This window comes from Sander lucioperca, chromosome 21, assembly GCF_008315115.2.
Source record: "Sander lucioperca isolate FBNREF2018 chromosome 21, SLUC_FBN_1.2, whole genome shotgun sequence".
NCBI lineage: Eukaryota > Metazoa > Chordata > Actinopteri > Perciformes > Percidae > Sander > Sander lucioperca.
The window spans coordinates 20,445,536-20,470,554 of NC_050193.1; the positions used below are offsets into that span (position 1 = coordinate 20,445,536).

Here is a 25,019-nt window from a genome sequence, read left to right on the forward strand (position 1 = left end):
AGGATAAAAAGTGAAGATGTTAATATCATCTGAAACTAGACGGTCTCAGGAGTCCATGTCAGGATAAATAGTGAAGATGTTAATATCATCTGAAACTAGACGGTCTCAGGGGTCCACGTCAGGATAAATAATGAAGATGGTGGTATCATCTGAAACTAGACGGTCTCAGGAATCCATGTCAGGATAAATAGTGAAGATGTTAATGTCATTTGAAACTAGACGGTCTCAGGGGTCCATGTCAGGATAAATAGTGAAGATGTTAATATCATCTGAAACTAGACGGTCTCAGGAGTCCATGCCAGGATAAATAGTGAAGATGTTAATATCATCTGAAACTAGACGGTCTCAGGGGTCCATGTCAGGATAAATAGTGAAGATGTTGGTATCATCTGAAACTAGACGGTCTCAGGAGTCCAGGGGTCCATGTCAGGATAAAAAGTGAAGATGTTAATATCATCTGAAACTAGACGGTCTCAGGAGTCCATGTCAGGATAAATAGTGAAGATGTTAATATCATCTGAAACTAGACGGTCTCAGTGGTCCATGTCAGGATAAATAGTGAAGCTGTTAATATCATCTGAAACTAGACGGTCTCAGGGGTCCATGTCAGGATAAATAGTGAAGATGTTGGTATCATCTGAAACTAGACGGTCTCAGGAGTCCAGGGGTCCATGTCAGGATAAAAAGTGAAGATGTTAATATCATCTGAAACTAGACGGTCTCAGGGGTCCACGTCAGGATAAATAATGAAGATGTTGGTATCATCTGAAACTAGACGGTCTCAGGAATCCATGTCAGGATAAATAGTGAAGATGTTAATGTCATTTGAAACTAAACGGTCTCAGGGGTCCATGTCAGGATAAATAGTGAAGATGTTAATATCATCTGAAACTAGACGGTCTCAGTGGTCCACGTCAGGATAAATAGTGAAGATGTTGGTATCAACTGAAACTAGACGGTCTCAGGGGTCCATGTCAGGATAAATAGTGAAGATGTTGGTATCATCTGAAACTAGACGGTCTCAGGAATCCATGTAAGGATAAATAGTGAAGATGTTAATATCATCTGAAACTAGACGGTCTCAGGGGTCCATGTCAGGATAAATAGTGAAGATGTTGGTATCATCTGAAACTAGACGGTCTCAGGAATCCATGTCAGGATAAATAGTGAAGATGTTAATATCATCTGAAACTAGACGGTCTCAGGAGTCCATGCCAGGATAAATAGTGAAGATGTTAATATCATCTGAAACTAGACGGTCTCAGGGGTCCATGTCAGGATAAATAGTGAAGATGTTGGTATCATCTGAAACTAGACGGTCTCAGGAGTCCAGGGGTCCATGTCAGGATAAAAAGTGAAGATGTTAATATCATCTGAAACTAGACGGTCTCAGGAGTCCATGTCAGGATAAATAGTGAAGATGTTAATATCATCTGAAACTAGACGGTCTCAGTGGTCCATGTCAGGATAAATAGTGAAGCTGTTAATATCATCTGAAACTAGACGGTCTCAGGGGTCCATGTCAGGATAAATAGTGAAGATGTTGGTATCATCTGAAACTAGACGGTCTCAGGAGTCCAGGGGTCCATGTCAGGATAAAAAGTGAAGATGTTAATATCATCTGAAACTAGACGGTCTCAGGAGTCCATGTCAGGATAAATAGTGAAGATGTTAATATCATCTGAAACTAGACGGTCTCAGGGGTCCATGTCAGGATAAATAGTGAAGATGTTGGTATCATCTGAAAGTAGACGGTCTCAGGAGTCCAGGGGTCCATGTCAGGATAAAAAGTGAAGATGTTAATATCATCTGAAACTAGACGGTCTCAGGAGTCCATGTCAGGATAAATAGTGAAGATGTTAATATCATCTGAAACTAGACGGTCTCAGTGGTCCATGTCAGGATAAATAGTGAAGATGTTGGTATCAACTGAAACTAGACGGTCTCAGGGGTCCATGTCAGGATAAATAGTGAAGATGTTGGTATCATCTGAAACTAGACGGTCTCAGGAATCCATGTAAGGATAAATAGTGAAGATGTTAATATCATCTGAAACTAGACGGTCTCAGGGGTCCATGTCAGGATAAATAGTGAAGATGTTGGTATCATCTGAAACTAGACGGTCTCAGGAATCCATGTCAGGATAAATAGTGAAGATGTTAATATCATCTGAAACTAGACGGTCTCAGGAGTCCATGCCAGGATAAATAGTGAAGATGTTAATATCATCTGAAACTAGACGGTCTCAGGGGTCCATGTCAGGATAAATAGTGAAGATGTTGGTATCATCTGAAACTAGACGGTCTCAGGAGTCCAGGGGTCCATGTCAGGATAAAAAGTGAAGATGTTAATATCATCTGAAACTAGACGGTCTCAGGAGTCCATGTCAGGATAAATAGTGAAGATGTTAATATCATCTGAAACTAGACGGTCTCAGTGGTCCATGTCAGGATAAATAGTGAAGCTGTTAATATCATCTGAAACTAGACGGTCTCAGGGGTCCATGTCAGGATAAATAGTGAAGATGTTGGTATCATCTGAAACTAGACGGTCTCAGGAGTCCAGGGGTCCATGTCAGGATAAAAAGTGAAGATGTTAATATCATCTGAAACTAGACGGTCTCAGGAGTCCATGTCAGGATAAATAGTGAAGATGTTAATATCATCTGAAACTAGACGGTCTCAGGGGTCCACGTCAGGATAAATAATGAAGATGGTGGTATCATCTGAAACTAGACGGTCTCAGGAATCCATGTCAGGATAAATAGTGAAGATGTTAATGTCATTTGAAACTAGACGGTCTCAGGGGTCCATGTCAGGATAAATAGTGAAGATGTTAATATCATCTGAAACTAGACGGTCTCAGGAGTCCATGCCAGGATAAATAGTGAAGATGTTAATATCATCTGAAACTAGACGGTCTCAGGGGTCCATGTCAGGATAAATAGTGAAGATGTTGGTATCATCTGAAACTAGACGGTCTCAGGAGTCCAGGGGTCCATGTCAGGATAAAAAGTGAAGATGTTAATATCATCTGAAACTAGACGGTGTCAGGAGTCCATGTCAGGATAAATAGTGAAGATGTTAATATCATCTGAAACTAGACGGTCTCAGTGGTCCATGTCAGGATAAATAGTGAAGCTGTTAATATCATCTGAAACTAGACGGTCTCAGGGGTCCATGTCAGGATAAATAGTGAAGATGTTGGTATCATCTGAAACTAGACGGTCTCAGGAGTCCAGGGGTCCATGTCAGGATAAAAAGTGAAGATGTTAATATCATCTGAAACTAGACGGTCTCAGGAGTCCATGCCAGGATAAATAGTGAAGATGTTAATATCATCTGAAACTAGACGGTCTCAGTGGTCCATGTCAGGATAAATAGTGAAGCTGTTAATATCATCTGAAACTAGACGGTCTCAGGGGTCCATGTCAGGATAAATAGTGAAGATGTTGGTATCATCTGAAACTAGACGGTCTCAGGAGTCCAGGGGTCCATGTCAGGATAAAAAGTGAAGATGTTAATATCATCTGAAACTAGACGGTCTCAGGAGTCCATGTCAGGATAAATAGTGAAGATGTTAATATCATCTGAAACTAGACGGTCTCAGGGGTCCACGTCAGGATAAATAATGAAGATGGTGGTATCATCTGAAACTAGACGGTCTCAGGAATCCATGTCAGGATAAATAGTGAAGATGTTAATGTCATTTGAAACTAGACGGTCTCAGGGGTCCATGTCAGGATAAATAGTGAAGATGTTAATATCATCTGAAACTAGACGGTCTCAGGAGTCCATGCCAGGATAAATAGTGAAGATGTTAATATCATCTGAAACTAGACGGTCTCAGGGGTCCATGTCAGGATAAATAGTGAAGATGTTGGTATCATCTGAAACTAGACGGTCTCAGGAGTCCAGGGGTCCATGTCAGGATAAAAAGTGAAGATGTTAATATCATCTGAAACTAGACGGTGTCAGGAGTCCATGTCAGGATAAATAGTGAAGATGTTAATATCATCTGAAACTAGACGGTCTCAGTGGTCCATGTCAGGATAAATAGTGAAGCTGTTAATATCATCTGAAACTAGACGGTCTCAGGGGTCCATGTCAGGATAAATAGTGAAGATGTTGGTATCATCTGAAACTAGACGGTCTCAGGAGTCCAGGGGTCCATGTCAGGATAAAAAGTGAAGATGTTAATATCATCTGAAACTAGACGGTCTCAGGAGTCCATGCCAGGATAAATAGTGAAGATGTTAATATCATCTGAAACTAGACGGTCTCAGGGGTCCATGTCAGGATAAATAGTGAAGATGTTGGTATCATCTGAAACTAGACGGTCTCAGGAGTCCAGGGGTCCATGTCAGGATAAAAAGTGAAGATGTTAATATCATCTGAAACTAGACGGTCTCAGGAGTCCATGTCAGGATAAATAGTGAAGATGTTAATATCATCTGAAACTAGACGGTCTCAGTAGTCCATGTCAGGATAAATAGTGAAGCTGTTAATATCATCTGAAACTAGACGGTCTCAGGGGTCCATGTCAGGATAAATAGTGAAGATGTTGGTATCATCTGAAACTAGACGGTCTCAGGAGTCCAGGGGTCCATGTCAGGATAAAAAGTGAAGATGTTAATATCATCTGAAACTAGACGGTCTCAGGAGTCCATGTCAGGATAAATAGTGAAGATGTTAATATCATCTGAAACTAGACGGTCTCAGGGGTCCACGTCAGGATAAATAATGAAGATGTTGGTATCATCTGAAACTAGACGGTCTCAGGAATCCATGTCAGGATAAATAGTGAAGATGTTAATGTCATTTGAAACTAGACGGTCTCAGGGGTCCATGTCAGGATAAATAGTGAAGATGTTAATATCATCTGAAACTAGACGGTCTCAGTGGTCCACGTCAGGATAAATAGTGAAGATGTTGGTATCAACTGAAACTAGACGGTCTCAGGGGTCCATGTCAGGATAAATAGTGAAGATGTTGGTATCATCTGAAACTAGACGGTCTCAGGAATCCATGTAAGGATAAATAGTGAAGATGTTAATATCATCTGAAACTAGACGGTCTCAGGGGTCCATGTCAGGATAAATAGTGAAGATGTTGGTATCATCTGAAACTAGACGGTCTCAGGGGTCCATGTCAGGATAAATAGTGAAGATGTTGGTATCATCTGAAACTAGACGGTCTCAGGAGTCCAGGGGTCCATGTCAGGATAAAAAGTGAAGATGTTAATATCATCTGAAACTAGACGGTCTCAGGAGTCCATGTCAGGATAAATAGTGAAGATGTTAATATCATCTGAAACTAGACGGTCTCAGTGGTCCATGTCAGGATAAATAGTGAAGCTGTTAATATCATCTGAAACTAGACGGTCTCAGGGGTCCATGTCAGGATAAATAGTGAAGATGTTGGTATCATCTGAAACTAGACGGTCTCAGGAGTCCAGGGGTCCATGTCAGGATAAAAAGTGAAGATGTTAATATCATCTGAAACTAGACGGTCTCAGGAGTCCATGTCAGGATAAATAGTGAAGATGTTAATATCATCTGAAACTAGACGGTCTCAGGGGTCCACGTCAGGATAAATAATGAAGATGTTGGTATCATCTGAAACTAGACGGTCTCAGGAATCCATGTCAGGATAAATAGTGAAGATGTTAATGTCATTTGAAACTAGACGGTCTCAGGGGTCCATGTCAGGATAAATAGTGAAGATGTTAATATCATCTGAAACTAGACGGTCTCAGGAGTCCATGCCAGGATAAATAGTGAAGATGTTAATATCATCTGAAACTAGACGGTCTCAGGGGTCCATGTCAGGATAAATAGTGAAGATGTTGGTATCATCTGAAAGTAGACGGTCTCAGGAGTCCAGGGGTCCATGTCAGGATAAAAAGTGAAGATGTTAATATCATCTGAAACTAGACGGTCTCAGGAGTCCATGTCAGGATAAATAGTGAAGATGTTAATATCATCTGAAACTAGACGGTCTCAGTGGTCCATGTCAGGATAAATAGTGAAGATGTTGGTATCAACTGAAACTAGACGGTCTCAGGGGTCCATGTCAGGATAAATAGTGAAGATGTTGGTATCATCTGAAACTAGACGGTCTCAGGAATCCATGTAAGGATAAATAGTGAAGATGTTAATATCATCTGAAACTAGACGGTCTCAGGGGTCCATGTCAGGATAAATAGTGAAGATGTTGGTATCATCTGAAACTAGACGGTCTCAGGAATCCATGTCAGGATAAATAGTGAAGATGTTAATATCATCTGAAACTAGACGGTCTCAGGAGTCCATGCCAGGATAAATAGTGAAGATGTTAATATCATCTGAAACTAGACGGTCTCAGGGGTCCATGTCAGGATAAATAGTGAAGATGTTGGTATCATCTGAAACTAGACGGTCTCAGGAGTCCAGGGGTCCATGTCAGGATAAAAAGTGAAGATGTTAATATCATCTGAAACTAGACGGTCTCAGGAGTCCACGTCAGGATAAATAGTGAAGATGTTAATATCATCTGAAACTAGACGGTCTCAGTGGTCCATGTCAGGATAAATAGTGAAGCTGTTAATATCATCTGAAACTAGACGGTCTCAGGGGTCCATGTCAGGATAAATAGTGAAGATGTTGGTATCATCTGAAACTAGACGGTCTCAGGAGTCCAGGGGTCCATGTCAGGATAAAAAGTGAAGATGTTAATATCATCTGAAACTAGACGGTCTCAGGAGTCCATGTCAGGATAAATAGTGAAGATGTTAATATCATCTGAAACTAGACGGTCTCAGTGGTCCATGTCAGGATAAATAGTGAAGCTGTTAATATCATCTGAAACTAGACGGTCTCAGGGGTCCATGTCAGGATAAATAGTGAAGATGTTGGTATCATCTGAAACTAGACGGTCTCAGGGGTCCATGTCAGGATAAATAGTGAAGATGTTAATATCATCTGAAACTAGACGGTCTCAGGAGTCCATGCCAGGATAAATAGTGAAGATGTTAATATCATCTGAAACTAGACGGTCTCAGAAGTCCATTTCACGATAAATAGTGAAGATGTTGGTATCATCTGAAACTAGACGGTCTCAGGAGTCCATGTCAGGATAAATAGTGAAGATGTTAATATCATCTGAAACTAGACGGTCTCAGGGGTCCATGTCAGGATAAATAGTGAAGATGTTAATATCATCTGAAACTAGACGGTCTCAGGGGTCCATGTCAGGATAAATAGTGAAGATGTTGGTATCATCTGAAACTAGACGGTCTCAGGAGTCCAGGGGTCCATGTCAGGATAAATAGTGAAGATGTTGGTATCATCTGAAACTAGATGGTCTCAGGAGTCCAGGGGTCCATGTCAGGATAAATAGTGAAGATGTTGGTATCATCTGAAACTAGACGGTCTCAGGGGTCCATGTCAGGATAAATAGTGAAGATGTTAATATCATCTGAAACTAGACGGTCTCAGGAGTCCATGTCAGGATAAATAGTGAAGATGTTAATATCATCTGAAACTAGACGGTCTCAGGGGTCCATGTCAGGATAAATAGTGAAGATGTTAATATCATCTGAAACTAGACGGTCTCAGGGGTCCATGTCAGGATAAATAGTGAAGATGTTGGTATCATCTGAAACTAGACGGTCTCAGGAGTCCAGGGGTCCATGTCAGGATAAATAGTGAAGATGTTGGTATCATCTGAAACTAGATGGTCTCAGGAGTCCATGCCAGGATAAATAGTGAAGATGTTAATATCATCTGAAACTAGACGGTCTCAGGGGTCCATGTCAGGATAAATAGTGAAGATGTTTATATCATCTGAAACTAGACGGTCTCAGTGGTCCATGTCAGGATAAATAGTGAAGATGTTGGTATCATCTGAAACTAGACGGTCTCAGTGGTCCATGTCAGGATAAATAGTGAAGATGTTAATATCATCTCAAACTAGACGGTCTCAGGGGTCCATGTCAGGATAAATAGTGAAGATGTTGGTATCATCTGAAACTAGACGGTCTCAGGAATCCATGTCAGGATAAATAGTGAAGATGTTAATATCATCTGAAACTAGACGGTCTCAGGAGTCCATGCCAGGATAAATAGTGAAGATGTTGGTATCATCTGAAACTAGACGGTCTCAGGAATCCATGTCAGGATAAATAGTGAAGATGTTAATATCATCTGAAACTAGACGGTCTAAGGGGTCCATGTCAGGATAAATAGTGAAGATGTTGGTATCATCTGACACTAGACGGTCTCAGGGGTCCATGTCAGGATAAATAGTGAAGATGTTAATATCATCTGAAACTAGACGGTCTCAGGAGTCCATGCCAGGATAAATAGTGAAGATGTTAATATCATCTGAAACTAGACGGTCTCAGAAGTCCATTTCACGAGAAATAGTGAAGATGTTGGTATCATCTGAAACTAGACGGTCTCAGGAGTCCATGTCAGGATAAATAGTGAAGATGTTAATATCATCTGAAACTAGACGGTCTCAGGGGTCCATGTCAGGATAAATAGTGAAGATGTTAATATCATCTGAAACTAGACGGTCTCAGGGGTCCATGTCAGGATAAATAGTGAAGATGTTGGTATCATCTGAAACTAGACGGTCTCAGGAGTCCAGGGGTCCATGTCAGGATAAATAGTGAAGATGTTGGTATCATCTGAAACTAGATGGTCTCAGGAGTCCAGGGGTCCATGTCAGGATAAATAGTGAAGATGTTGGTATCATCTCAAACTAGACGGTCTCAGGGGTCCATGTCAGGATAAATAGTGAAGATGTTAATATCATCTGAAACTAGACGGTCTCAGGGGTCCATGTCAGGATAAATAGTGAAGATGTTGGTATCATCTGAAACTAGACGGTCTCAGGAATCCATGTCAGGATTAATAGTGAAGATGTTAATATCATCTGAAACTAGACGGTCTCAGGAGTCCATGTCAGGATAAATAGTGAAGATGTTAATATCATCTGAAACTAGACGGTCTCAGGGGTCCATGTCAGGATAAATAGTGAAGATGTTGGTATCATCTGAAACTAGACGGTCTCAGGGGTCCATGTCAGGATAAATAGTGAAGATGTTTATATCATCTGAAACTAGACGGTCTCAGGGGTCCATGTCAGGATAAATAGTGAAGATGTTAATATCATCTGAAACTAGACGGTCTCAATGGTCCATGTCAGGATAAATAGTGAAGATGTTGGTATCATCTGAAACTAGACGGTCTCAGGAGTCCAGGGGTCCATGTCAGGATAAATAGTGAAGATGTTGGTATCATCTGAAACTAGACGGTCTCAGGAGTCCATGTCAGGATAAATAGTGAAGATGTTAATATCATCTGAAACTAGACGGTCTCAGGAGTCCATGTCAGGATAAATAGTGAAGATGTTAATATCATCTGAAACTAGACGGTCTCAGGGGTCCATGTCAGGATAAATAGTGAAGATGTTTATATCATCTGAAACTAGACGGTCTCAGGGGTCCATGTCAGGATAAATAGTGAAGATGTTAATATCATCTGAAACTAGACGGTCTCAGGGGTCCATGTCAGGATAAATAGTGAAGATGTTGGTATCATCTGAAACTAGACGGTCTCAGGGGTCCATGTCAGGATAAATAGTGAAGATGTTGGTATCATCTGAAACTAGACGGTCTCAGGAATCCATGTCAGGATAAATAGTGAAGATGTTAATATCATCTGAAACTAGACGGTCTCAGGAGTCCATGCCAGGATAAATAGTGAAGATGTTGGTATCATCTGAAACTAGACGGTCTCAGGAATCCATGTCAGGATAAATAGTGAAGATGTTAATATCATCTGAAACTAGACGGTCTAAGGGGTCCATGTCAGGATAAATAGTGAAGATGTTGGTATCATCTGAAACTAGACGGTCTCAGGGGTCCATGTCAGGATAAATAGTGAAGATGTTAATATCATCTGAAACTAGACGGTCTCAGGAGTCCATGCCAGGATAAATAGTGAAGATGTTGGTATCATCTGAAACTAGACGGTCTCAGGAATCCATGTCAGGATAAATAGTGAAGATGTTAATATCATCTGAAACTAGACGGTCTAAGGGGTCCATGTCAGGATAAATAGTGAAGATGTTGGTATCATCTGAAACTAGACGGTCTCAGGGGTCCATGTCAGGATAAATAGTGAAGATGTTAATATCATCTGAAACTAGACGGTCTCAGGAGTCCATGCCAGGATAAATAGTGAAGATGTTAATATCATCTGAAACTAGACGGTCTCAGAAGTCCATTTCACGATAAATAGTGAAGATGTTGGTATCATCTGAAACTAGACGGTCTCAGGAGTCCATGTCAGGATAAATAGTGAAGATGTTAATATCATCTGAAACTAGACGGTCTCAGGGGTCCATGTCAGGATAAATAGTGAAGATGTTAATATCATCTGAAACTAGACGGTCTCAGGGGTCCATGTCAGGATAAATAGTGAAGATGTTGGTATCATCTGAAACTAGACGGTCTCAGGAGTCCAGGGGTCCATGTCAGGATAAATAGTGAAGATGTTGGTATCATCTGAAACTAGATGGTCTCAGGAGTCCAGGGGTCCATGTCAGGATAAATAGTGAAGATGTTGGTATCATCTGAAACTAGACGGTCTCAGGGGTCCATGTCAGGATAAATAGTGAAGATGTTAATATCATCTGAAACTAGACGGTCTCAGGAGTCCATGTCAGGATAAATAGTGAAGATGTTAATATCATCTGAAACTAGACGGTCTCAGGGGTCCATGTCAGGATAAATAGTGAAGATGTTAATATCATCTGAAACTAGACGGTCTCAGGGGTCCATGTCAGGATAAATAGTGAAGATGTTGGTATCATCTGAAACTAGACGGTCTCAGGAGTCCAGGGGTCCATGTCAGGATAAATAGTGAAGATGTTGGTATCATCTGAAACTAGATGGTCTCAGGAGTCCAGGGGTCCATGTCAGGATAAATAGTGAAGATGTTGGTATCATCTGAAACTAGACGGTCTCAGGGGTCCATGTCAGGATAAATAGTGAAGATGTTAATATCATCTGAAACTAGACGGTCTCAGGAGTCCATGTCAGGATAAATAGTGAAGATGTTAATATCATCTGAAACTAGACGGTCTCAGGGGTCCATGTCAGGATAAATAGTGAAGATGTTGGTATCATCTGAAACTAGCCGGTCTCAGGAATCCATGTCAGGATTAATAGTGAAGATGTTAATATCATCTGAAACTAGACGGTCTCAGGAGTCCATGCCAGGATAAATAGTGAAGATGTTGGTATCATCTGAAACTAGACGGTCTCAGGAATCCATGTCAGGATAAATAGTGAAGATGTTAATATCATCTGAAACTAGACGGTCTCAGGGGTCCATGTCAGGATAAATAGTGAAGATGTTAATATCATCTGAAACTAGACGGTCTCAGGAGTCCATGCCAGGATAAATAGTGAAGATGTTAATATCATCTGAAACTAGACGGTCTCAGAAGTCCATTTCACGATAAATAGTGAAGTTGTTGGTATCATCTGAAACTAGACGGTCTCAGGAGTCCATGTCAGGATAAATAGTGAAGATGTTAATATCATCTGAAACTAGACGGTCTCAGGGGTCCATGTCAGGATAAATAGTGAAGATGTTAATATCATCTGAAACTAGACGGTCTCAGGGGTCCATGTCAGGATAAATAGTGAAGATGTTGGTATCATCTGAAACTAGACGGTCTCAGGAGTCCAGGGGTCCATGTCAGGATAAATAGTGAAGATGTTTATATCATCTGAAACTAGACGGTCTCAGGGGTCCATGTCAGGATAAATAGTGAAGATGTTAATATCATCTGAAACTAGACGGTCTCAATGGTCCTTGTCAGGATAAATAGTGAAGATGTTGGTATCATCTGAAACTAGACGGTCTCAGGAGTCCAGGGGTCCATGTCAGGATAAATAGTGAAGATGTTGGTATCATCTGAAACTAGACGGTCTCAGGAGTCCATGTCAGGATAAATAGTGAAGATGTTAATATCATCTGAAACTAGACGGTCTCAGGGGTCCATGTCAGGATAAATAGTGAAGATTTTTATATCATCTGAAACTAGACGGTCTCAGGGGTCCATGTCAGGATAAATAGTGAAGATGTTAATATCATCTGAAACTAGACGGTCTCAGGGGTCCATGTCAGGATAAATAGTGAAGATGTTGGTATCATCTGAAACTAGACGGTCTCAGGGGTCCATGTCAGGATAAATAGTGAAGATGTTGGTATCATCTGAAACTAGACGGTCTCAGGAATCCATGTCAGGATAAATAGTGAAGATGTTAATATCATCTGAAACTAGACGGTCTCAGGAGTCCATTCCAGGATAAATAGTGAAGATGTTGGTATCATCTGAAACTAGACGGTCTCAGGAATCCATGTCAGGATAAATAGTGAAGATGTTAATATCATCTGAAACTAGACGGTCTAAGGGGTCCATGTCAGGATAAATAGTGAAGATGTTGGTATCATCTGAAACTAGACGGTCTCAGGGGTCCATGTCAGGATAAATAGTGAAGATGTTAATATCATCTGAAACTAGACGGTCTCAGGAGTCCATGCCAGGATAAATAGTGAAGATGTTGGTATCATCTGAAACTAGACGGTCTCAGGAATCCATGTCAGGATAAATAGTGAAGATGTTAATATCATCTGAAACTAGACGGTCTAAGGGGTCCATGTCAGGATAAATAGTGAAGATGTTGGTATCATCTGAAACTAGACGGTCTCAGGTGTCCATGTCAGGATAAATAGTGAAGATGTTAATATCATCTGAAACTAGACGGTCTCAGGAGTCCATGCCAGGATAAATAGTGAAGATGTTAATATCATTTGAAACTAGACGTTCTCAGGAGTCCATGTCAGGATAAATAGTGAAGATGTTAATATCATCTGAAACTAGACGGTCTCAGTGGTCCATGTCAGGATAAATAGTGAAGATGTTGGTATCATCTGAAACTAGACGGTCTCAGGAGTCCAGGGGTCCATGTCAGGATAAATAGTGAAGATGTTGGTATCATCTGAAACTAGACGGTCTCAGGAGTCCATGTCAGGATAAATAGTGAAGATGTTAATATCATCTGAAACTAGACGGTCTCAGGAGTCCATGTCAGGATAAATAGTGAAGATGTTAATATCATCTGAAACTAGACGGTCTCAGGGGTCCATGTCAGGATAAATAGTGAAGATGTTTATATCATCTGAAACTAGACGGTCTCAGGGGTCCATGTCAGGATAAATAGTGAAGATGTTAATATCATCTGAAACTAGACGGTCTCAGGGGTCCATGTCAGGATAAATAGTGAAGATGTTGGTATCATCTGAAACTAGACGGTCTCAGGGGTCCATGTCAGGATAAATAGTGAAGATGTTGGTATCATCTGAAACTAGACGGTCTCAGGAATCCATGTCAGGATAAATAGTGAAGATGTTAATATCATCTGAAACTAGACGGTCTCAGGAGTCCATGCCAGGATAAATAGTGAAGATGTTGGTATCATCTGAAACTAGACGGTCTCAGGAATCCATGTCAGGATAAATAGTGAAGATGTTAATATCATCTGAAACTAGACGGTCTAAGGGGTCCATGTCAGGATAAATAGTGAAGATGTTGGTATCATCTGAAACTAGACGGTCTCAGGGGTCCATGTCAGGATAAATAGTGAAGATGTTAATATCATCTGAAACTAGACGGTCTCAGGAGTCCATGCCAGGATAAATAGTGAAGATGTTAATATCATCTGAAACTAGACGGTCTCAGAAGTCCATTTCACGATAAATAGTGAAGATGTTGGTATCATCTGAAACTAGACGGTCTCAGGAGTCCATGTCAGGATAAATAGTGAAGATGTTAATATCATCTGAAACTAGACGGTCTCAGGGGTCCATGTCAGGATAAATAGTGAAGATGTTAATATCATCTGAAACTAGACGGTCTCAGGGGTCCATGTCAGGATAAATAGTGAAGATGTTGGTATCATCTGAAACTAGACGGTCTCAGGGGTCCATGTCAGGATAAATAGTGAAGATGTTAATATCATCTGAAACTAGACGGTCTCAGGGGTCCATGTCAGGATAAATAGTGAAGATGTTGGTATCATCTGAAACTAGACGGTCTCAGGAGTCCAGGGGTCCATGTCAGGATAAATAGTGAAGATGTTGGTATCATCTGAAACTAGATGGTCTCAGGAGTCCAGGGGTCCATGTCAGGATAAATAGTGAAGATGTTGGTATCATCTGAAACTAGACGGTCTCAGGGGTCCATGTCAGGATAAATAGTGAAGATGTTAATATCATCTGAAACTAGACGGTCTCAGGAGTCCATGTCAGGATAAATAGTGAAGATGTTAATATCATCTGAAACTAGACGGTCTCAGGGGTCCATGTCAGGATAAATAGTGAAGATGTTGGTATCATCTGAAACTAGCCGGTCTCAGGAATCCATGTCAGGATAAATAGTGAAGATGTTAATATCATCTGAAACTAGACGGTCTCAGGGGTCCATGTCAGGATAAATAGTGAAGATGTTAATATCATCTGAAACTAGACGGTCTCAGGAGTCCATGCAAGGATAAATAGTGAAGATGTTAATATCATCTGAAACTAGACGGTCTCAGAAGTCCATTTCAGGATAAATAGTGAAGATGTTGGTATCATCTGAAACTAGACGGTCTCAGGAGTCCATGTCAGGATAAATAGTGAAGATGTTAATATCATCTGAAACTAGACGGTCTCAGGGGTCCATGTCAGGATAAATGGTGAAGATGTTAATATCATCTGAAACTAGACGGTCTCAGGGGTCCATGTCAGGATAAATAGTGAAGATGTTGGTATCATCTGAAACTAGACGGTCTCAGGAGTCCAGGGGTCCATGTCAGGATAAATAGTGAAGATGTTGGTATCATCTGAAACTAGACGGTCTCAGGAGTCCAGGGGTCCATGTCAGGATAAATAGTGAAGATGTTGGTATCCTCTGAAACTAGACGGTCTCAGGAGTCCATGTCAGGATAAATAGTGAAGATGTTAATATCATCTGAAACTAGACGGTCTCAGGGGTCCATGTCAGGATAAATAGTGAAGATGTTGGTATCATCTGAAACTAGACGGTCTCAGTGGTCCATGTCAGGATAAATAGTGAAGATATTGGTATCATCTGAAACTAGACGGTCTCAGGGGTCCATGTCAGGATAAATAGTGAAGATGTTAATATCATCTGAAACTAGACGGTCTCAGGAGTCCATGTCAGGATAAATAGTGAAGATGTTAATATCATCTGAAACTAGACGGTCTCAGGGGTCCATGTCAGGATAAATAGTGAAGATGTTAATATCATCTGAAACTAGACGGTCTCAGGAGTCCATGTCAGGATAAATAGTGAAGATGTTAATATCATCTGAAACTAGACGGTCTCAGGAATCCATGTCAGGATAAATAGTGAAGATGTTGGTATCATCTGAAACTAGACGGTCTCAGGAGTCCATGTCAGGATAAATAGTGAAGATGTTGGTATCATCTGAAAGTAGACGGTCTCAGGAGTCCATGCCAGGATAAATAGTGAAGATGTTAATATCATCTGAAACTAGACGGTCTCAGGGGTCCATGTCAGGATAAATAGTGAAGATGTTAATATCATCTGAAACTAGACGGTCTCAGGAGTCCATGTCAGGATAAATAGTGAAGATGTTGGTATCATCTGAAACTATACGGTCTCAGGAGTCCAGGGGTCCATGTCAGGATAAATAGTGAAGATGTTGGTATCATCTGAAACTAGACGGTCTCAGGAGTCCATGTCAGGATAAATAGTGAAGATGTTGGTATCATCTGAAAGTAGACGGTCTCAGGAGTCCATGCCAGGATAAATAGTGAAGATGTTAATATCATCTGAAACTAGACGGTCTCAGGGGTCCATGTCAGGATAAATAGTGAAGATGTTAATATCATCTGAAACTAGACGGTCTCAGGAGTCCATGTCAGGATAAATAGTGAAGATGTTAATATCATCTGAAACTAGACGGTCTCAGGAGTCCATGTCAGGATAAATAGTGAAGATGTTAATATCATCTGAAACTAGACGGTCTCAGGGGTCCATGTCAAGATAAATAGTGAAGATGTTGGTATCATCTGAAACTAGACGGTCTCAGGAGTCCAGGGCCCATGTCAGGATAAATAGTGAAGATGTTGGTATCATCTGAAACTAGACGGTCTCAGGAGTCCAGGGGTCCATGTCAGGATAAATAGTGAAGATGTTGGTTTCATCTGAAACTAGACGGTCTCAGGAGTCCATGTCAGGATAAATAGTGAAGATGTTAATATCATCTGAAACTAGACGGTCTCAGGAGTCCATGTCAGGATAAATAGTGAAGATGTTAATATCATCTGAAACTAGACGGTCTCAGGGGTCCATGTCAGGATAAATAGTGAAGATGTTGGTATCATCTGAAACTAGACGGTCTCAGTGGTCCATGTCAGGATAAATAGTGAAGATATTGGTATCATCTGAAACTAGACGGTCTCAGGGGTCCATGTCAGGATAAATAGTGAAGATGTTAATATCATCTGAAACTAGACGGTCTCAGGAGTCCATGTCAGGATAAATAGTGAAGATGTTAATATCATCTGAAACTAGACGGTCTCAGGGGTCCATGTCAGGATAAATAGTGAAGATGTTAATATCATCTGAAACTAGACGGTCTCAGGAGTCCATGTCAGGATAAATAGTGAAGATGTTAATATCATCTGAAACTAGACGGTCTCAGGAGTCCATGTCAGGATAAATAGTGAAGATGTTAATATCATCTGAAACTAGACGGTCTCAGGAATCCATGTCAGGATAAATAGTGAAGATGTTGGTATCATCTGAAACTAGACGGTCTCAGGAGTCCATGTCAGGATAAATAGTGAAGATGTTGGTATCATCTGAAAGTAGACGGTCTCAGGAGTCCATGCCAGGATAAATAGTGAAGATGTTAATATCATCTGAAACTAGACGGTCTCAGGGGTCCATGTCAGGATAAATAGTGAAGATGTTAATATCATCTGAAACTAGACGGTCTCAGGAGTCCATGTCAGGATAAATAGTGAAGATGTTGGTATCATCTGAAACTATACGGTCTCAGGAGTCCAGGGGTCCATGTCAGGATAAATAGTGAAGATGTTGGTATCATCTGAAACTAGACGGTCTCAGGAGTCCATGTCAGGATAAATAGTGAAGATGTTGGTATCATCTGAAACTATACGGTCTCAGGAGTCCAGGGGTCCATGTCAGGATAAATAGTGAAGATGTTGGTATCATCTGAAACTAGACGGTCTCAGGAGTCCATGTCAGGATAAATAGTGAAGATGTTGGTATCATCTGAAAGTAGACGGTCTCAGGAGTCCATGCCAGGATAAATAGTGAAGATGTTAATATCATCTGAAACTAGACGGTCTCAGGGGTCCATGTCAGGATAAATAGTGAAGATGTTAATATCATCTGAAACTAGACGGTCTCAGGAGTCCATGTCAGGATAAATAGTGAAGATGTTAATATCATCTGAAACTAGACGGTCTCAGGAGTCCATGTCAGGATAAATAGTGAAGATGTTAATATCATCTGAAACTAGACGGTCTCAGGGGTCCATGTCAGGATAAATAGTGAAGATGTTGGTATCATCTGAAACTAGACGGTCTCAGGAGTCCAGGGGTCCATGTCAGGATAAATAGTGAAGATGTTGGTTTCATCTGAAACTAGACGGTCTCAGGAGTCCATGTCAGGATAAATAGTGAAGATGTTAATATCATCTGAAACTAGACGGTCTCAGGAGTCCATGTCAGGATAAATAGTGAAGATGTTAATATCATCTGAAACTAGACGGTCTCAGGGGTCCATGTCAGGATAAATAGTGAAGATGTTGGTATCATCTGAAACTAGACGGTCTCAGTGGTCCATGTCAGGATAAATAGTGAAGATATTGGTATCATCTGAAACTAGACGGTCTCAGGGGTCCATGTCAGGATAAATAGTGAAGATGTTAATATCATCTGAAACTAGACGGTCTCAGGAGTCCATGTCAGGATAAATAGTGAAGATGTTAATATCATCTGAAACTAGACGGTCTCAGGGGTCCATGTCAGGATAAATAGTGAAGATGTTAATATCATCTGAAACTAGACGGTCTCAGGAGTCCATGTCAGGATAAATAGTGAAGATGTTAATATCATCTGAAACTAGACGGTCTCAGGAGTCCATGTCAGGATAAATAGTGAAGATGTTGGTATCATCTGAAACTAGACGGTCTCAGGGGTCCATGCCAGGATAAATAGTGAAGATGTTAATATCATCTGAAACTAGATGGTCTCAGGGGTCCATGTCAGGATAAATAACGTTAAATAAGTTAGGAGACATATTGGCCGTTTCCACACGTCTGTCTTTAGGTATGCTGTCTCTGCTCTTCTTAACCACAACATTAATATTTTTAATAATGCAAATTAAGTTTAAATAGCACAGTACTGCACAACACCTTCCCTAACACACACACACACACACACACACACACACACACACACACACACACACACACACACACACACACTCACATTCATATTTGTCTGGTTTGTTTCTTTTGCTGATTCTGTTCCCCGTCGTGTCTCCCAAAGTAAATAAATAAAAGATCTGCTGCCTCTAATTGGTTGACAGTTGGCTAGCATTGACTCAGCTAACAAGCTAATGAGCTAGCTTAGTGTGTGTATTGATCCGTTCAGTTAATCAGCTAAACCGGATGCATCAATCCGTTCTGAAGTCACTTCCCAGTTGATTGATTTTTATTTCAACCCTCTCCCTTTTAAGTTGAAAGTTCATCGATTAATTGATTGATGGCTTTTTATTTTAAGAGGATCTTTCTTTGATTTGTCTTTTGTCCCAGGACGTACACTTTTTTTTACATAAATAACATTTAACTAACACAGAATGAACATATCTTACATGAGCAGCTGCAGTGTGATCAATGAAATCAATCAGCTTTAGTTCAGTCCACACAGAAACACTGAGGCTTAAATCTTCTCACATTCTGTAGCTACAATATGGGACAGTTTTTAAATACTTCAGTTAAGTATTTCCATTGTTTCTCTTTCTTTGTGTCTTCTACATTTCAGCAGGAAATAGAAGATAACGATTTAGGTTACATCTCCACTGCTACGCTTTGGTTTAAAAAGGAATATCTTCTGTTACGTTTCCCCCTCTCATTCCCCCTGCTCTGGTGTTTCCCCCTCTCATTCCCCCTGCTCTGGTGTTTTCCACTCTCATTCCCCCTGCTCTGGTGTTTCCAAGCCCCTAAACCACATTCACAACATTAGGAAACACTTCTGACCCGTTTTGGTTTGGAATCTGCGGGGTTGTGTTTCAAACGGAGACCTTTGACAACACCAACACTGACGCCAAAGTTTGTCCTCCTGATTGGGTCTTATCGGTCACAACGTCTCGTTCTCTGAGACTTAAAGCCACTAACGTTACCATGGTAACTACCAGCAGTGGGCGGAGTCTCCACACTGCCTCCTGTTTATGACCAGTATACCAGAATGTTAGATAGATAGATAGATAGATAGATAGATTTTTTGATCCCAAAAAAATGGGAAATAACATTGTTGCAGCAGCAAAATTTCAGACACACAGCACACGTACAGAGTAAACATTAAATAATAAGAAAAAATATACATGAAATAATAATAGAATAATACACTAGCAATATTTAAAAATATATATAATTTGGAAATAAAATGTACAACTGTTTTGATACATAGATAAACTTAATGTGCAAGTTGGGGAGTAAAAATGTACAACTGTTTCACCGGTAATGATTGTGCAAGGCTGTGCAAGGTGCATTCAGTGCAGTTGTGATGTATATGAGTCTTATCTCACACTCAGTGATGAAGTGTTAAAATGTTTTATTGCCTGTGGTAGGAATGATTTCCTGTAGCGGTCCGTGCAACATCGAAGCTGTCTGAGCCTCTTAGAGAAGGTGCTCCTCTGTTGGACCAGTGTGGGGGGGTGGAGAGGGTGGTCGGGGTTATCCATGATAGATAACAGTTTGTTCAGTGACCTCCTCTCCACCACAGCTTCAAATATCTCCTGTTTGCAGCCAATAATGGAGCTAGCCTTCCTGAACAGTTTGTTCAGTCTGTTTGTGTCGCTGGCTCCGATGCTGCTGCCCCAGCAGATGGCGGAGGAGAACAGAGCGCTGGCCACAACAGACTGGTAGAACATCTCCAGCATCTTGCTGCACACGTTGAAGGATCTCAGCTTCCTCAGGAAATAGAGTCTGCTCATCCCCTTCTTGTAAACAGCAGTGCTGTTGACTTTCCAGTTCAGCCTGCTGTCGATGTTGACACCTAGGTATCTGTACTCCTCAACCATGTCCACATTTCCACCCAGAATGCAAAGGGGCTGCGGAGCCGTTCCCTTCCTCCTGAAGTCAGTCACCATCTCTCTGGTCTTATCCACATTCAGCAGCAGGTGATTCTTACCAGACCACTCCACAAAGTCATCCACCAGCGCTCTGTACTCTCCCTCCTGTCCATCCCTTATACACCCAACAACTGCAGAGTCATCAGAGAACTTCTGTAGGTGACATGACTCTGAGTTGTACTGGAAGTCTGAGGTGTATAAGGTGAACAGAAAAGGAGACAGCACAGTCCCCTGTGGAGCCCCGTACCACTCACCACCACATCAGACAGAACACTGTCCAGACGGACAAACTGTGGTCTGTCTGTCAGGTAGTCAGTGATCCAGGAGACTGTGGTCTGTCTGTCAGGTAGTCAGTGATCCAGGAGACTGTGGACACACCGACACCCATCATCTGCAGCTTCTCACCTAGTAGCAGTGGCTGGATGGTGTTGAATGCACTGGAGAAATCGAAAAATGTGATTCTCACAGTGCTGCCACCGCCATCCAGGTGCAAATGAGCTTGCTGCAGAAGATAGATGACAGCATCGTCCACTCCCAGACGAGGCTGGTAGGCAAACTGTAGAGGGTCCAGAGAAGATCTCACCTGCGGCCTCAGGCGGACCAAGACCAGCCTCTCCAGCACCTTCATCACATGGGATGTGAGAGCCACTGGGCGGTAGTCCTTGAGGCAAGATGGAGTCGACTTCTTGGGGACCGGGACCAGGCAGGACGTCTTCCACAGCAGCGGCACCCTCTGCAGGCTCAGGTTGAAGACATACTGGAGAACACCAGACAGCTCACTGACGCAGGTCTTCAGGACCCTGGGGCTGATGCCATCCGGGCCGGCAGCCTTGCGCTGGTGAAGCCTCTCCAGCTGTCTCCTCACCTGGCCAGGTGTGAATGAAAAGCAGGTGCTTGAAGTGTGTGTGGGGGGAGATGAGATGTGCTGTAGTTGTGGGGGGAGTGGGCAGACCACAGGGGAGTGAGGGGGGAGGTGTGGGAGCAAGAGAGGGGGGGGAGGAAGAGAGGGGGTGTGGGGGGTTGGTGGAGTGGTAGAAGAGGCAGGGGATGGCTGTGAGCTAAACCTGTTAAAGTAACAGTTCAGCTCGTTTGCTCTCTCACGGCTGCCTGGTGTTGGTCTTCTTCTACCCCCACACCCGGTGATCTCTTTCATCCCTGTCCACACCTCCCTCATATTTTTCTCCTGTAGTCTGGCCTCCAGCTTCCTCCTGTAGGAGTTTTTACATTCCCTCAGTTTATCCCGTAGTTTGTGCTGTGATTCCCTCAGCTCCTGTCTGTCCCATGACCTGAAAGCTTTCTTTTTCTCATTAAGAAGAACTTTCAGGTCACTGGTGATCCACGGCTTGTGAGTGGGAAGGCAGCGTACAGTCCGGGAGGGCATGGTGACATTCTCACAGAATTTGATGTATTCTGTGATGCAGTCCGTCATATTATTGATGTCCTCCCCATGTGGCTCACAGAGCACGTCCCAGTCTGTAGACTCAAAACAGTCCTGCAGAGCCTCCTCTGCTAGGTGTTTGCTTCGGCCCAGAATGCAGAGATTACACACAGACACAGTAGAGCAGTTAAAAAAGGTTTAATGGAGCTATGGGTACTCAGAGAAACACAGACGATGGTTTCAAAGCCGGGAAGCTTTGAAACAGACACACAGGGAAAGGACATCCCAGACAGGACAGAGAGAGAGCTGCCCGTAACATCCTCAGCCTCCTGAGTCCACCTCCTCACAGTCCTTGTTTGGACAGGCTGCCGCTGGACAAGAGGAACATACTCAGGAGACAGCAAGACAAGGTTGTGATCTGATTTGCCAAGGAGGGGAAGGGCAGTGGCACTGTATGCATCCTTGGCATTAGCATACAGGAGGTCCAGAGTGTTATTGTCTCTTGTGGGGCAGTTAACATATTGTTGAAAGTCCGGGAGGGATTTATCCAGTGAAGCATGATTAAAATCCCCAGTGATAACCATGAATGCATTGGGCTGCTGCGTCTGAAGTTGTGAGACAGTGCTGTGGATGACGTCAGCAGCTGCCTCCGCATCAGCAGATGGTGGAATGTACACAACGATAACTATGGCGGACGTAAACTCCCTCGGGAGATAATACGGGCGAAACCCCACAGCCAGCAGTTCAATGTCCAGGCTACAGAAACGTTCCTTCACATTCACATGTCCGGGATTGCACCACTTTTCACTCACATACAGTGCAACCCCCCCTCCTTTCTTCTTACCGCTTTCTGTAACGTCCCTGTCCGCCAGAACCGTCAAAAAGCCGGGTACCGCCACGCCATGGTCCGGGATGCGCGAGTGCAGCCATGTCTCGGTAAAACACAGTATGCTGGAACTCCCTCTGGGTTTTAATGAGCGCTGCCAGTTTCTCCGTCTTATTTCCCAGAGACCGTACATTCCCCATAATGATCGCTGGGACGGCAGGCTTATGTTTCCTTTTTTTTGCCTTACGTTTTAATCCACCTCTGCAACCCCGGCGTCTCCTCTGTGGTTCCTTCGGTATTTCAGGCTTGTCCCCCGGCAGAAGAACAGGTCGACACAGCGCTATCAGCTGATCGCGTGTGTAAACAATAGTCCCGCTGCCTTGAGCGTAACACGCAGTTACAAAAGTCGTCCAAAGTAAGAACAGAACCAAGAGAAAAATTCCGAAGTTGTCAGAAGCCATCTCTACACAAATGTTCTTAGTGACTATAAAAAAAGAACTGAACTTAAAGACCAAAAAATAACTTAAAACACACAAAATACACACACATCAGGAGCTGCTGCAACAGGCTACCGCACGACCCAGCGCCATTTTGCAATGTTGATGAGATATGAGGTTTGGGCGTGTTAGTTTAAACAAAGATTACTTCTTCTACTGGAGATAAAAACACTTGTGCACAGAGATCACTTTTGGCTCAAAATTTAAAAACAAACGAAAACGTAGCGGTGGAGCTGGAGCCTTAACGTACTTAACATACATATGTTAAGATGTCACAAATGATATCTAGCTACAAAAAAGCCTGAAAATCTGAAGTTAGAACAGAAGTCCAGAGAGTCGTTTTTATGCAGATGATACACCGTCTCATCTCATTTGTGGAAAATGGCAGCTTTCAGAACAAAGCAAGCCGGAGACTTGGAAAGGAGACTAAATTTTACACTTGTCTCGACACAAATCTTTGCTCTGAACTGGACTTTAAATGCGGGGCACCACAAGGTCCTACTCTGGGGCCTTTTTCATGTATTGTGTTTATAAATGATTTCCAGCAGCTGTGAAATGCTAACTCTGGTAGAGAGCGGCTCATAGGTAACAAGCTTTTAATACATATGGGGAAAACAAGTCTGGGCTTAGTTGTGAATCCATTGTACCCTAAACATGAATGTTAAATACTAACCATGATACTCCCTGTGTGTGTTTAGACCGGGTGTTCAGAGAGTGTCAGACTAATGGCAGCTGGGCTCCTCGAGGAAACTACAGTCAGTGCACCGAGATCATCGTCATGGTGAGAATCATCAACCTATCAACACATACAATACACATTATATACAACATATCATCAACACATACAATATATATTATATACAACATATCATCAACATAAACAATACATATAAACAACATATGAACATAAACAATACATATTATATACAACATATCATCAACATAAACAATACATATTTTATACAAAATATCAACACCTACAATACACATTAAATACAACATATCATCAACACATATAATACATATTATATATACAAAATATCAACACATACAATACATATTATATACAAAAATCATCATATACAATACACACTATGTCACAGTTTGTCAGGAAAAGCAAGGCTTGGACCCAAATGCAATTTAGAGGTGATTTATTAAACAAGAAAAAAGTCTTACAAGATCATCACATCCTCTTCACCATACCTAGAGATTGGCATGGTTTTATTTCAGTTAGCCTAATAGCTGGTTTGATTTGCATTGAGAGATGATTTTATGGATACAGTGAAGGGTATATGATGATGTGGGGACCAAGGGAACTTTATCAGGATGCATAGTATCCTGGATCCATGAAATAACTGGCCTTTAAAAATAAAAGTCTGCCTGCCTCTATGGGAATTTAACATAGGGGTGTACTGACTTATGCCCCCTGTATTTTAAGGAAGAACATTTATTTATTTACAATACATTATTTATTCACAAAGAAAATTTGTGTCCTTAAAGATTGGATTTTTCCTCATTTTTTTAATTAAGGCATTAAGATCAATTTGCAAAAGATGATTTTTTTTATTCCTCTTTTTAGTCAACTTTAGCATGGGTGTCCTAATTTTTTCACATGACTATATATATATATATATATATATATATATATATATATATATATATATATATATATATATAAAAAACACATACAATACATATTTTATACAAAATATCATCAACACATACAATATATGTTATATATACAAAATATTATCAACGCATACATTAATAATTATAATAATGATAATACATTTTATTTAAAGTGCCTTTCATGACACCCAAGGTCACTTCACAAA

General features: G+C 41.5%; 1 protein-coding gene across 2 annotated transcripts in view; it reads left to right on the forward strand.

Moving 5' to 3' along the window:
- Positions 1-25,019, forward strand: part of crhr1 (corticotropin releasing hormone receptor 1) — a 67,731-nt gene that overhangs the window by 22,227 nt on the left and 20,485 nt on the right. For both annotated transcript variants that reach the window (XM_035996552.1, XM_035996551.1), the window contains exon 4: positions 23,883-23,965. In XM_035996552.1, coding sequence (XP_035852445.1) covers positions 23,883-23,965 — 83 coding nt within the window. The remainder of the gene's footprint in view (positions 1-23,882; positions 23,966-25,019) is intronic.